Raw genomic sequence first — 15,552 nt, 5'->3', positions numbered from 1 at the left:
GAGGTGGCGGCACCGGTGGTGGGAGAGAGGCTGCAACAGCAGGAACAGCAGCAGAATGGTACTGATAAGATGGTGAAGTGATCACTAACCAAGAAAAAGCATAAAGTAGTAATGCACAACTGCAAAACCTTGTAAGCGGTAGCTCATCTGCTCTTTTCATGTCCCCAATATGGTCAAAGAAGTCAATTCTTATAGCTTGACTTCAAAACTTGGAAAGTTATTTAGTTCAAATACCCAATGTAAATTATAGATGTTTTCAGAAATCTGTGAGTCAAATCCTGAGGTACACAAGTTAGTAAGAGATAAACTAAACAACACTGATCATAGATTTTGAAAATCTTTGAAAGATTTGAGGAATACAAGGAATTCTAAATTATGACGATTCCATTGCTAAGGAGATACAAAATCTAAAACAAAACAAGCTAGATACAATATTTTATCCCTTTAATTTTCTATACCTGATAATTTAAAAATAATACTCAGGAGGTTTCACAGTTCTTAACATATGAAATTAAAATATAATTACATTTAATACTAAAGTGAGCAAAAACACGTACATACACACATTTATATGCCATTTAAATTTGCTGAATTTTTTGACGCATGATGAATGCTGCAATCCCTCAACTTTAACGGAATCATTTTAGCCAAGTTAGAAATTTACAAAGTGTGAAATTTCATCCCCATGTTATCTGTACAATCATTTTAACCCTAGTAACTATAGAAAGTTCCATCTCACAACTCAATGAAGGATTAAATTTAGTCTTAACAGAGTTTAATATAGCAGCAGTGCACACTAGGTAAATTATTTTAGTGATTTAACAAAAAGAAATACGTAGTATTTTCTTTCACTGACAAACACAAATAATATAACCATTTATACTGTTTTTTGGTAGTACTATGGATGGAAACCAGGTGTGCTCTACAATTGAGCTACATCCCCAGTGCTCACTCACCCTTCAAAAAAAATTTTCAGAAAGGGTTTAAGTTGCCCAGGCTAGCCTCAAACTTGTAATCCTCCTGCCTCAATCTACAGAGCAGATGGGATTACAGGAATGCATGACCACACCCAGTTTTATTTATACAGTCTTAGGGTGATCTAAAATTTGACAAATAATTTTTAGGAGATGATGAAACAATTTTATTTTGATTGAACCCAGAAAGCACTGAACTACATTCTAAGCCCTATTTGAGAGAGAGCTAAATTATCCTGCTAAATTATCCAGGCTGGGCTCAAACCTGCTGTGCTGCTGCTTTAGCCTCCTGAGTAACTAGCACTACAACTATGTGCCACCACATCTGTGTGGAAGAATTTTCAGAATATCCTCAATGTTCTAAATCTATGACTATTTCTATAAAATGACTTTGAAAAATTTCTAATAGCTTTGAAAGCAGAACTCAAATCATATTTTAAAAAAGCAAATAAAATGAAGTCAATTACTTGAAGATAGCAGAATATAATTATGATCACTAGGTAAAAACCAACTACTAGACACAGAGATGGTTAAATAAACACAGACCTGAGAGAATTAAAGGTAAAAGAAATTTGGAGGTTAGTCTATCTAAGCTCATATTCCTTACAAATGTGTTATTATAATAAGCCTTAAAAAAAAGCTTTGTAATTCCCAGTTAGCCAAGAGATGCATGACTCCAGAGGCTTACTAGGTATAGGTCAAGGGAGTAATCCAGAAAAAGGTAAGTAAAATTTTCTAAAATATTAGCGGAAATTAAATAATATATTTCTTGGCAATATACAGGATAAGAATGAGAACTAAAAAAGCAGTTGGATCCAATAAAGTAGAGCTACAGATGAGGTTCATAAGTGGCTTAAAGAACAAAAAGTAAAATAGATGAAGGTAGTAAATAATTTTAGAAAAAATCTGGTATTTCAAAGGTAAGTTTCCAATGATTCCACAAAAATGTGGCATTGTAATGCTTCAGTGTCATTTTAAAATTCAGATCTTTGTCAGAAGTGGTCAATGCTTTCCTCTGCAATTATTATACAGCAGTACAAACAAGGTCCACATTGACATTTCTAATGAAAAATTTCTATCATCATTAATGTTTATCTCGTGTTTTTCATAAATGAGACTAATAAAAAAAAGTAAATCTAATGTTTGCATTAATGAATTATTTTAATGTGGTCAAAAAATAAACCTGTCCCAGCCACCATGGAGAAAAATTTCATTTGGCCCATTTCAGTGAGTCATTCCCCTCTTTTTCTTTTCTTTTCTTTTTGTTTTTTTTGGTAAATGGGATCGAACTTGAGACCTTGCCCTTGCAAGGAGGCACGAGCTGGAACCACTGAGCTAAATCCCCGTCCCCCTCCTCTATAATTAACCATTATTCTAATAATAATCACTTCTTTGCAGTTTCCTCCTTAGTTGTGACCTAAGTGTATATTGCTAGATAGCTTTTTACTCTTGCCCATCTTTAAAAGTTTGGTGTCTTGAAACTCTTCTAATTTATTCCCTCCTTCATTCCTTTTATTTCCTTTTCTTTTGAAGCACCTAGTTCTTCTAACCTGCCAAGCCTCCTCAGTTAGCTGTATATACACATGTTGTAGTTCAACAAATTCTGCATTTCTTGCAAATAGGTAGCTTGATTCAGGAAACTGAATCAGATTCAGGACTGATTCCTTTGGCACATATATAGGGAATAGTGTATGTCTCTGCAATCTGTATTAAGTGAGCCTTCCACTATTAACACTCCTGAGGTAATCAGGTTATAAAAAGAAAAAGTTACGTTGGCTCATTGTTTTGTTGGATGTTTGTGTCCATGATCTAGCAGCCCCATTGTTTTTTGGCCTTGTGGTCAGCACATTATGGTGAGGGATGAGTGGCTGAGGAAGCTATTCACCTCACGGAAGCCAAAAAGCAAAGAAAGAGAAGAGGAGGAAGGGGAAGGCTATATCCCACTAATCACCTTCAAGAGCACTGCCCCAATGACCACTAAAACTTCCCCCTAGAATCTGGCTCAAAGATTCCATAACCTCCCAATAGTATCAAAATGGGGAACAATACTTCAACAAATAGACCTTGAGGGCTACAAACCACATTGAATGTATAGCACACTCTTTAACAACTAGTAATATTTAATGTCTATCCATCCAAAAAGGACTATAAAACTTCTATATTCTGTCACTTTTTTATTGACTAGTTAGAATACTATAAAAAGACATTTTCCCTCATCTATTTGGTTACTTAATGGTACAGTTCATATAAATAAAGCAGAATAAATGCTTGATTCCTTTACCTTATTTTCCAGTTTTTAAGAAAATTAACTGATTTTCTATTATCCTCTTCCAGTTGACTAGTTTTAAAAATATCATTAAGAATTTTTAAATTTCACATTTGTCCCGAGTCATTACAATATGACCCAAAAACTCTTTAATAGCTTCCTCACTACTGACAAGAGGCTCTATACTTATCTTGAACATTTCCTGTCCAGAACTGGAATCAGTCATTTCTTTACAAGCTGTTTATATTTTTAAAAGGTAGGTGGTACTTAAAGACCACAAAAATTGGGTGCTATTGATAGAGTAACCAAATGTAATTACTCAAGGCATTAAAAAAACGCTTTGCATATGTGTTCCCTCAATTTTCTCATTTTTAAAAAGATTCCTTGGGCTGGGGATTTAGCTAAATGGTGCTGTCTCCTGCCTTGCAGTGCAAGGTACTGAGTTCAAGCCCTGTAACAACAACAACAAAAAAAACCAAAACCAAAACCAAACAACAAAAAATTACTTTGTTCAACCTTTCAATCTTCACTTTGCCTTAATTCTACAGGTAACTATGCATTTAATACTTACATAGGTCTTATGCTAATCTGTAACTGTTTCTGGTAGACTGAAACTCAAAGATCACACTCTAGTACACTGCTATCATTACAAGTGTAATGCCACATATATTCTCTACGTTGTCTAATACAGTCTTCCCTTCAGTTTTCTTTTTCAGGGACTTATATTAGTATTTGACTTCCTTCTCCTAACTTCAATGTCATTTTTGAATCTGACTTTTTCAATTTTGGACTCCCCTTTCTTACATTTTTAATCTGTTGTTTGTATGTATTTTCTCAGGCTTTTACTGTTTAGTCTTCATTTCTGAATCGACTTTTTTTCTTTCCTGAGTACTGTCACCTCATGTGAGTTTTAAAAATTCTGACTTATTCTGTAACACTATTCATGACAAGGATATATTTCTTATGTCTTGCTGCTGGGCGGTTGAAACCACTGGTAGTACATGCATGAGTGTTCCATCTGGCAACTTGTATCACTGATGGTAGAGGTAAGACTTTTACTGGTCTTTTTACTAAAAAAATAAAAATATTTCCTGATTAAACAGCCATGCCATGTACTAATAAAATTTATATAAAGCTTCCTAGTGGGACAGTCATGCATGTACCAACAGTGGTCAAGCTGGCAGGAAATGTGTTAATATTTTTAATTATTTTTATCTCAATTTGAAATAGTATTTATAGTTTTGTTTGTTGAGCTTAATTTTGTTCAGTAGGTACATTTCTACACACCTTTACCATTTGTAGGTGTGTTATTTTGCTTTTCTCTCCTTAAAGGATCCATACACAGCATCTGACCTCAATGTTTTCAACTTTGTTTACTTTTATATGAAGTCATTTTCATGAACTTTCAAATGAGGTGGGGTACAAGGTTATTTTCCTAACTTCATAGAGTTCTCTTACAATTTCTGTGGACTGTTCAAACACAAATTACAATTCCTTGGCTCTGTTCTGTCCAAACTTAAATATGACCCTGCTGTTTTTCCCATCCTGATCAATTCTTACTCACACCCAGCAGTCTCTCTGTAGTGAAAAATACTATCCTAAAAGGCAACCCTGCCAGGGATTTAGCTCAGTGGTGCCACTGCCTGCAAGGTCCTGAATTCAATCCACGATAAAAAAAAAAGAACAACAACAACAACTTAGTAAAAGGCATGAGGCCTGGTAGGTCAGTTTTGAGTATTCTCAGGGATTAACCTGCTCTAAGCTCTTCAGTCCTTCTACCAAGTGTTGCAGAGATCAAATTCATTCCCAGTTTTAGCCAGTGTTTCCAAATTGGCTGCTCCACTTTCCAGTAAATTCTGATCAGTACTTTTAAATAGAGTTCTTCTATTATTGGATCCATTCAGCAACATCCTGGGTGTTTCTACCACTTTGCTCACACACACATTCTGATAGTGTGCAAGTCTTGTGAATGGTGTTTTGTCTCTATCTGATTAAATTTGGGGATTTGTGAGGAAACGATGTCATCTAATTTTATAGCAGATGTTGTTTGTGGTTTTTGGTTTTGCAATTTCCGTTTTTCTTTGAGGACTCAAGATTGAAAAGCTATGCTGTTCTTGCCACAACCCTAACAGAATTGTGCTGAGAATTTTAAATCACATTAACTCACTAAAATTCCACAACTACTTTATGAATTTGTACTATCACTACTCTCAAGCACACAGATAAAAAAAGTTCAATGACTTTTCCAAAACAATACAGGTAGTAAACTGTAAAACCAGAATTCTAAGCTGTGAGCAGCTGTGCATGCCTATGATCCCAGCCCTTGGAGGCTAAGGCAGAAGGATCGCAAGCGTGAGCCCAACGTGGGTAACTTAGCAAACTAGCAAGATCCTGTCTCAAAAAAAAATGATCCATTACACACAGGAATATATTTTATAGAAAGTTTTTCAGAAATTCATTCTATAAAGAAGCATCTCTTAATTATCCTATTATAAAACGAAGTTCTAGAAACTACAAGTCGTCTAAATAACTAGGGGTAGCAAATAATAACAAAAATCTTACCAGAGACAATTTAACAAGAAAAAAGTTAAAATCCTCTCTCAAAATCTCATAGATTCTTCAACAGAACAAAGCAAAGTAATCCTATCTAATCACTAGAACAGTTGCATGTGCATATTCATAAATAGGAAAAGAGGCTTCCAAAGTATGTAACCACTAAAAACCTACCTGGCCTGCCTTGTGCAGGTGGAGGTACAAATAGAGGCTGTATAGCATTCTGTGAGGAAACGGACGAAATACTACTAGTTTGATTAGCTGTTACAAGGCTAGGTAAAACTGGAGCGGGAACATTACTGGCACAGGAAGCTGCAATTACTGCAGAATTTCCCATCATCTGTTAAGTGCGAAGAAAGTTCAGAATTTTTTAAGTTTGGTTTCTTAAAACAGTATTAGTTTCTTATCTGATCCTAAATTTCAGGAATATTTTGTTTAGATAACTAAAACAATGAAAATCCATCTTTAAATAAACCTTACATAGAATGGTTCTTTTAAAATACCTCAGATTATATTTAGTTCTTTAACGTTTTTCTGAAAGTACATTATATAATTTAAAAATAAAGAATTATATACAGTATAAAGGTTTCCTCCAACCCTGTCCTTCATCTACATAGCTACTTCTTCCCAAACAGGTAACTTGAATTTCCTGCATATTATTTCAAAGATCCATAATATACATTCATTTTTACATGTATATGTATGTATGTGTGTGTGTATATATTTCCCAATGTAATCAATTTTTTAAATAGAAAAGGTGCTTTGTATTTTTTGTAGCTTCATGAAACTCCAATTTTTTTCTGCTTAGACCAAAGCTTCTTAGGCGAGCAGCCTATTTATTTTCCCACAGCATCCAGTATGGGGCTGTGCATAGAGAGATAATAAAAGGTAACTTGATGACACTTGACACTGCCCTCACCGGCAGCCTCCATTTCTTTATAACCCATTGTAGCATGGCTGCTACCTATTCTGGTCCTCTGAAACTGTATCCAAAGTCACCTGTCATCTCCATGGCAATAACTCCTAGTAGACTGTTTAATTTCTTATGTTGCATGACCTTTTAGTAACCACTGGACTGCTCCTTAAAACATCTTCATGAAGCAACCATATTATACTCTCCTGCTTTTCTTTTTCTCCTTGAATGTTTCTTTTCTACCTATTTTCTAAAATTTGGTGATCCACAGGCTATTCTAGATGCTCTTTGCAATGTCTTCTTTTTCCCAGCATAATCTTAGTCACTCTATGGTTTCAGGTACCTTTTAGCCTTGACAAATAATTTAATAGTAACTCACTCATGTTAAGAAGCTGACACCAGACTCAGTCTAATGCCAGCACACAAAATAGTGCCTGAAACACATAAGATGCTTCAATCAATTTTGCTGAATGAATTTATTAATCACTGCACCAGGTATCAAAAGAGAATAATACTTAAAGGAACATGGAAGTACGATAAGGGTAAAAAAATTCATTTTCCTCTTTTAGACCACTGTAAATGACTGCTTGGTTACACTATGAGGAGTACCTTCTGGTGGTAGTTGTATGAGAAAACTGTGTCCTGTGGAGACATAGAAGAACATGGTCTTCTGTCCTGGAGAGACTTTAATGAATATAGAATACAGGTGAATAAAGGAAAAATCAAGAAACCAAACCGCACATCAATAAATTACTTGCTTTGATTCAACATCTAAAATTAAAGTGATCTCTCGAGATCACTCAAGTTCAGAAGTGACTAAGACAATGTTCCAAAAGGTATTAACTCTATTACCTGATTTAAGTGACTACTGCTACCTGTCTAGAGATCCTCCTCACATCCAACTGTAGTCCCAGTATAGATACTAAAATACAGTTGAGGTCTGAAATTTAAAGACTTACTCAGTAGCCTTTTTGCCTTAAAAGCTTCAAACACAGTAGGACCAACAATAGTTCTGCTAAAAGAAAGCTTTCAATGTGACACTGTAGATAGTTGAACTAGCTGTTAACCCACTGTTGTCCCTATGTTCTATCTAAACAGGATACAAGAGATGTAGTAGGATCAAAATACCATTTCTCACTGGCTCAAGACCTTTTGTTTTTGAGTAATTCATAAAAGTAATTTTAAGAGCTCAGACTTATGTATGAGAAGCTGTTGTGGCAACAAACACTGACTACAGCAGCAAAAATTACGTCTGGTGACTGGGGATGGAAGTAGAGCACAACATGAAGACTGAAAGCGATTTGGGGTGTGCAATAACCTCAGAACAGAAATATTTAAGAAGAAACTAACTAAAAAGACAGCAGAAATAAAATGTCCACTCTTTGCGTTCCTCTAATGCTGAGATTTCTATGTGTCTTTTTATTTGGATGGCCATTTTAAGAGGTGGTATAAAAAGCGTGTGCTATGAGAATTCTAGTGGTGGGGTACAGGAAAATACTATTTCTCTGAAAGAGGAAAAGCAAAGGAAGGAGAAGAGAGGGAAAGATATACTTATCAGAACTTTTTTTCCTTCCAGAGATGTACTGCCTTAACAGTAAAAACAAAAAATTAGTACATGAAGCTGCTAAGGTTAAGGCTAATGATAATTATGAGAATAAAGAATAATGATTCAAGTCTTTCCACAAATATTTCAGTTCAAGCCAAGTGTCACATGCTTGTAACCCAAGCTACCAGGGAGGTTGAAGCAGTACGGTAGCAAGCTTGAGGACAGCCTAAGCTGGCCTGAGCCAGTAAGTCCTGTCTCAAAAAATAAAAAAAGGATTTAACTCAGTGATAAAGCATTCCTGGGTTCTAGTTCTCCCACATACATGCCAGGAATGCCCTTCTTAGTTCCATATGAGATATGGCCATGTGAAATTTTTGGATAATAAAATATAGGCAAAAATGTTAACAGTCAATGTTCCATTTCCTTTTCTTTCACTCTAAGGTGACTGTGAAAGTATGTGTCCATCAGCCCAGCCTGAGTGACTATGATGAACAGAAGCCCTCTATCAACCTGCACTAGACATGTATAACATTAGCAAGAATGTTTGGTGGGTTGTTAATGCAGCATAACCTCTTAGAAATAGGGTCCTGTTGTAAGAAAAACTTATCTGGGAAGAAGATTATGAAAGGGAAAAGTGGTTTAGCAAATCAAACGTTAGTACTGTACTGTGTGTTTTGATTATTATCAGCAGAGTATAGCAAGGTCTTTTCAGACAGACTTGTGTAGGAAAGAATTAGTAGTTTGTGTGTAGGAATGAAAGGGAACAGAGAACCCTCATAAGGACTTAAAGAAGGAATTATTTCAACCCTAAACTGTATAAAATTAATGCTTTGAGGGCTGGGGATTTAGCTCAGCAGCACCATGCCTGCCTTGCAAGCCTAAGGTCCTGAGTTTGATCCTTGGTATAAAAAAAATAATGCTTTGAAGACAAAAATCACAACTCAACTTCACAGCATGAATCAAATAATTGTTAAAATTCTTGAGTGTCTTAAGATATCTCAAAGCAAGAGTTCAACTAAGGAAATAATACCCAGTGAAATCCTTACACATGGGCAAAGTATTTCAGGGCCATATCAAAAGGGTATGGCTCATACAGCAATGGCTAATAGGCTCATGGTACTTTCAATCAAGGAGAAAGAAAACAGGGATAAGAAAGCAAAAAATTATATCAGGTCAAAGTAGTACAATCTAAAAAAAGAATTGTCAGCCTGGCTATTGCTATATGTAACCAATAGAAATCAAGCAGAGCATCTGAAAAATTAAGTCTCACAGACAAAGAAACCATGAGCCAGAACTAAAACCATTCAAGTAAAAAGAGACCAATCCTTGGGTCCCTCAATCTTCTCTAAGGAGCAGGATAAGAAATCCATTCAATTACCAAGAAAGGACTATTCGCCAATGTCTACTTCAAATATGGCCAATAGAAGAAAGGTGTTAAGAGTAAGCAAGAGAGCTGGGGATAGTAATACACGCCTATAATCCCAGCACTCGGGAGGCTAAGGCAGGAGGATTGCTGGGAATTCGAGACCAGCCTGGGCTACACAGTGAGTTCCAGGTCAGTCTCAAGTACACAGTGAGACCCTGTCTTTAAAAAAAAAAAAAAAGAGTAACCAAGAGCTTCGATAAATAGTAAGCCAGAGAATAGTCTCCACATATAGTTTGGTGGCCCTCACTGTACACTTATAAAAATCTCAGAATTGCTTCATACAGGATGTTATGACTATGTTTCTCTCATATTTTACTGAAATTTTTCACACCTTGCTCTACCAATGAAAAGATGGGGATGGGGGGGTGAAGCTGTATTTTTGGATTTATGCCTCAAGACCAAGAGAAGCTATGTATGGACCCAATATAAGGAGTTCCACATATTACGAAGGAATCCTGCGTTTTGAGTCTGATTAAATCGAATGGGACTTTTAGGTTGCCTCCGTTAGGGTAAAACAAGCCAGTTTTCTATCCATGGGAATGAGATCAAATTGAATATTGTAGTCCTTAATGGTCCTAACATATTTCTATTTTTTTGCCTTTCAGGCACAGAGGAGTTAAAATCTTCATTAGACCTTCTGTGGAACAGTGAAATAGAGAAGTGACAAATGACACGTCTGATGAAAGCTGTAAGAGCCAGTGTACAATTCACCACCTTTTATTTCTTGCCTCAGCAATTATAGAGCATCTATCAGCCAAAGTAGCTGAATCCTCCGACAGATCTCTCCAGTGGATATGTAATATAACTAAAAAGCAAACTTTTGATATATTGACTACAATTTATGACCCATTCTGATATAAAAATTATAACAATATAATCTACAAGATCAATGTCAGAATTTCCTTTTATACCAACATAAATTAAGAATATCTCTCAAAATTTAATTTCATAAAAGGGGTATGACCTTAACTAGTTTAAATTTCATCTACAAAATGGAAATTAATTACCACATAGGACTGTTCTCATTTAAACACATTTATATGCATAGCTCTTAGAACAGAGCCCCAGAATATAACAGACTACTAGTGTTTGCTACTATTAAATACCTACCAAGTTTGCTGTAGATGCAGTTGTGCTATATACACCTGAAGTTTCGTAATCTGGCTCTAAAGGAAATAGCCAAAGTAAAGTAAAACAAATGAACATTATTTTATAGCCTGATATTCCATAAACAATGGCAAATGTCAGGATTACATCTACATCCCACTGACCTGAAGGATAAAGATATTCTTCATATCTCCCTAGAAAAAAAAAAAGACAGAAGTGTTTACATAGGTCCTTTGGCTCAGTAGAGCCAAATGGCTAACCACTTCCTTCTTCTCAACTTTTATGAATATATTTTAAAAGCTAAAATGCATAATCCAAAATTAATTTTAAAAATAAATGCATATATCCTTCAAAGTAATTTAAATTTTCATATTAGCACAAATTAAAGTCAGAAGTTAGCTGTGTACAGTACACATTTTTCCTCAGAATGCCTTTAACTCTATCAATCAAGAGTTCAGGCAGAGGTAAAAACTCAGCAGTGTCCAAATTCTCCAGGAGAATGAGTGGTACAGTGTGGCAATTAAGTACATAGGCTCTGGAGCTAGGATTAGCTAGATATTGGCTACATCTATTTAGGCAAATAAACCTGTCTCAATTTTTCACTGAAAAGTAGGGATAACAGTATCTAGCTCAAAAAATTTTGAAGAGGCTTAACAGAAATGAAAATAACTAAGGATAGTACTTGGCATATAGCAAACATTCAACGAATTTAGAGAGACAATTAAAGGATAGCTCATGCTGCATCTGTTTTTCAGCCTGTTACATGTAGTGCTGTATATGTAAAGTCAATTTCTCTTCAAAGCATGGATCAGTAGATTGAAATACTTTGATTAAAGATCATTATACCACTGAAATGCAGATAAAGTTAATCTTCAGTTGGACCGTTTTTCACTACATAAAACCCCACATATCTAAACTGGATTGATTTTTTTTTTTTGAGACAGGGTCTCACTATGCAGTTGAGACTGACCTGGAACTCACTATGTAGTCCAGGCTGGTCTCGAACTCCCAGCGATCCTCCTGCCTCAGCCTCCCAAGTGCTGGGATTACAGGCGTACGCCACCACGTCCGGCCATAAACTGTATTGATTCTTAAACATATCACTTTTCAATCATGAAGGCATGAAACTACTTCAGATGGCAGCAGGATTAAAGGTGAGAAAAAAGATTTGGTTGCTGCAAATATGCCACAACAGGTGAGTAATACTGAAGCTATGTACAGGGGCTAAAAGGAAAAGACAAGTGGTATCTGAAAAAAAGAGTAGAGAGTAAGCTCCCTTGAACGTATGTGTATATTTACATGCACGTAGTTTTCCCATACCATTTATGTACTGTATTTTTGTCCTCATTAAATTCCTAGAAAGATCTAACATATTTTCTTCTGTATAAGTAGCAGAAAGAATACATGAAAATATGACAATTTTTAGTAAAGCCAAGTCATACAGAATGCCTTATACCTCCTTAAACCACTCCATCATCCAGAATTGTTTCCATAGGCATGTATGAAGGGTAGGGAAAAGGAAGTAAGGGAAAAGAAAAAAATATGAGAAAATGAAAAAATGGAAATAAAGTTTTTGTAAATAGGGAAGGGAGGAGGGGGTGAAGGGATGGCAGGGGCATGGGGAAAAAATGAGAACCAAGAGCTGTCATGTAAAGGTACAAGATCCCAATGATAAATGTAACTGTACTGTATACCTAAAACGTACCAATAAACTCAATGAGAAATAAAAACAGTTAGTGGTAAAAATAAACACACTATATAATCAGAGGTAACAAAACTGTTTAGTATATAAGTACAGTTTTAGACAAAATCCAAGTTCAAATGTTATCTCTGCCAGTCACAAAAAAACCATATACTGTATGCCTCCATTTATACGAAATGTCCAGAATAGGCAAATTCATAATGACAAAAATGAGATTGGTAATTGGTAAAGGCTGGGGGTAGGGAGTTGGAAGTAAATTAATAGATGCTAACAGGTATGGAGTTTCTCTTTGGGATGATTAAAAAATGCCCTCATATTAAAGCTAATGATAGTTATGTAAGTCTGAATATACCAAAAAACACTAGATTGTACATTTTAAATAAGTAAATTGTGTATAAATTTTATCTCAGAAAGTTATTACAAAAAAAGATACCTCTACTATTTATCATGCATATGACCTTAGCCATAAACAATTTGCCTTTGACTCTCAATTTCTCCCCTACATAAAATAGTGCTACATCTCTCAGTAAATACTTCATTAGAATAGATGGCACATAGGATTCAATGAATTTTTTTTTGAGACAGGGTCTCACTATCTATTTGAGACTGACCTGGAATTCACTATGTAGCCCAGGTGGTCTGGAACTCAGAGCGATCCTCCTGCCTCAGCTGCCTGAGTGCTAGGATTAAAGACGTGCACCACCACGCCCAGCAGGATTCAATAAATAGTAATGTTTATAAATCTAGTAGAATACTTTGGGTGAAAAATGTATAACAGTCTTGTAAAACAAGAGCTGATCTCATGAAAAGCCGCAAGTATACAAATGGAGAGGACAACTACGACTAGCACCTTACTAATAATGAACAGATGTTTTCCAAACTGATATTTTATCAAATCAAAACTCACTAGCAATCTATGCAGAGCTGAAAATACATTGTAACAATGTAGTAGTTAGTTTACTGATATAAGTCTGTTCTTCTGAGAAATACCAGGACATCTTCCAAAACCCAGCAAGCTGAGAAAAGGACTTACAACTCTTATTCAAAACAAAATGGAGAGGGCTGGGGGTTTAGCTTAGTGGTTCCACTGCCCGCCTCACAAGTACAAGGACCCAAGTTCAATCATCGGTACCAAAAAATAAAAATAGAAAGGAGACAATCCCCAAACCAAACTTTGGTTTACTTTATAGCCTTAACATACTATCTTTTTCAAAATATTTAACACTAATTGACTCACCATTGTCACTCTGGCCATTGCCCTCTTCTGAATTTGAAGTCTGTTTTCCTGAGTTATGTCCTCGCCTTCCAACACAGTATCCTGAAGTAGCAGGAACCATCATAGAGGGACTACCATAGTTCTGTACCAAAAACAGACATATAAACATGCAGTTCTCCTTATATAGTAAAAAAAAAAAAAAAAAACAAAACAAAAAAAAACAAAACCTAGAGGAATGTTCTGAAAGTCAGTTAAGGAAACTAAACCAGTGATGGTGAACTTTTTAGAGCTTTCAATGATACAAACAGCCTGCTGTGGCACATGTGCCTTAGATTGGCCACGACTAGACTAACACTGAACTGCTGCTGCAGGAGAAGTCTAAGTATTTTGAGTAAATATTTAAACTGTACTTTGGAATAAAAAACACAAAGAACTAATGATAAAGGAAACAAAATATTAATCCATATATATAGGCAAGATGTCTATCTCTAGTCACTTCTCTGAGATCAACTTTAAGAAAGTCTCTTCTCTCATCTTTTAAGACACCTAAGGTCATGTTTTCAAAGAAGGATTTTCTTTAGCTGTACATAGCAAAACCTTAAAATTAATACACATTACCTTTACCAAAAAAAGAAAAAAGTAAATAGCTTTTTGGGTCAAGTTTTGATGTACTTACAGGTAAAGTCGGATAAGCAGTCTCATCTCCTTCTTCAACTTCATAAAAAGTAACAGTTTCTTCCAAGCCACTGGGCATCTGTTCATTCTCTGGGGCCAAGCCATAATGGCACTCCTTATTCATACAATGCATCTGGCGGTGACTACGTCTAAAGGAACTTTGGAAAATAAAAAAGGGAATATGATAAAATATAGTAATTTATTTCTAATTTCTAAGTAACAGTTCAAATATTTCAAAGTTTGTTATTTTAAAAATTAGTCCATATTATCATTCCTCAGCAGTGAAACTAGACTTACTTATTTTTTGTAACTTTAATACCTACCGAGATCTATAGGAGAAGTTATCAAAGCTCTGGCAGTACCTTTTACCTGGCTCAGGGTAAAAACCAAATTTAGGGCTTGACATATTGTGCCTATTTATAAAACAGGATGAATCCCTGAGAATAAAGAGAAAAGAAAAAGAACACTTTATTCTGTTTAGTCTCTGTAGTTAAACAGAATTAAAAATCTTTCCTGAAAACACACAACTAGAAAATGTTTTACTTTTCCCCAAAATGCTATTAATCATATGTTATTAATGGATATTGTGTCATATATCACACAGACACTCATTTTCATGGCATTCTATTTTTGAGCATCTGTTCAACTGCTTCACAATTCTCTAACACTATAAGAATACAAACCTGACAATGAATTTATTTGACAAGAATTTAAGCATCCGTTAGCTCTATGCTCTCTTTAGGCATAGGGTATAAAAGATATCTAAACTATTAAGGTATTTCTCAATTCCCCTATAATTCTATCTTGGAATTATTTCTAATTCTAAGCAAAGACACATTATCATGAAAGTCAGTTAAGTTCTACCTGGGTATCCCATACCCTCGGCCTTGTCTGTGAGAAGAGTATTGAGGATGAAACTCTTCATTGCACATAACATTGGCAGCTGTTTCTGAGTAGGGCAGTGGAAGGTCATGACCATAATGCATACTGTGTTGAAGTCTGGGCGAAGGGAGGGAATCTTCCCTGTTGTAAGCCATTGGCATATAAACCTCTTTTCCTCGAAATTTCTTAAACATCTTCTTCCGCTGCTTCATGTCCATCTCTGGCATAGCTTTCAAACAAACAAGTAGTAAATACGATCATAACCAAAGCAAAAGGTCTAGCGTTCTCACAC

At 35.4% G+C, this 15,552-nt stretch overlaps 1 protein-coding gene across 1 annotated transcript in view; it reads right to left on the bottom strand.

Moving 5' to 3' along the window:
- Alg13 (ALG13 UDP-N-acetylglucosaminyltransferase subunit) overlaps window positions 1–15,552 on the bottom strand; it is a 64,438-nt gene that overhangs the window by 9,025 nt on the left and 39,861 nt on the right. Inside the window, 8 exon segments of the mRNA XM_033760186.1 lie at window positions 5,968–6,133; window positions 7,316–7,390; window positions 10,789–10,844; window positions 10,950–10,979; window positions 13,725–13,845; window positions 14,380–14,536; window positions 14,702–14,815; window positions 15,243–15,489. Coding sequence (XP_033616077.1) covers window positions 5,968–6,133; window positions 7,316–7,390; window positions 10,789–10,844; window positions 10,950–10,979; window positions 13,725–13,845; window positions 14,380–14,536; window positions 14,702–14,815; window positions 15,243–15,489 — 966 coding nt within the window.

This window comes from Fukomys damarensis, unplaced genomic scaffold (assembly GCF_012274545.1).
Source record: "Fukomys damarensis isolate Sample0158 unplaced genomic scaffold, DMR_v1.0_HiC HiC_scaffold_39, whole genome shotgun sequence".
In the NCBI taxonomy this organism is placed as follows: Eukaryota; Metazoa; Chordata; class Mammalia; order Rodentia; family Bathyergidae; genus Fukomys; species Fukomys damarensis.
Note: the sequence above shows the minus strand (reverse complement) of the source record. Positions and strands in the feature narration are given on the sequence as shown.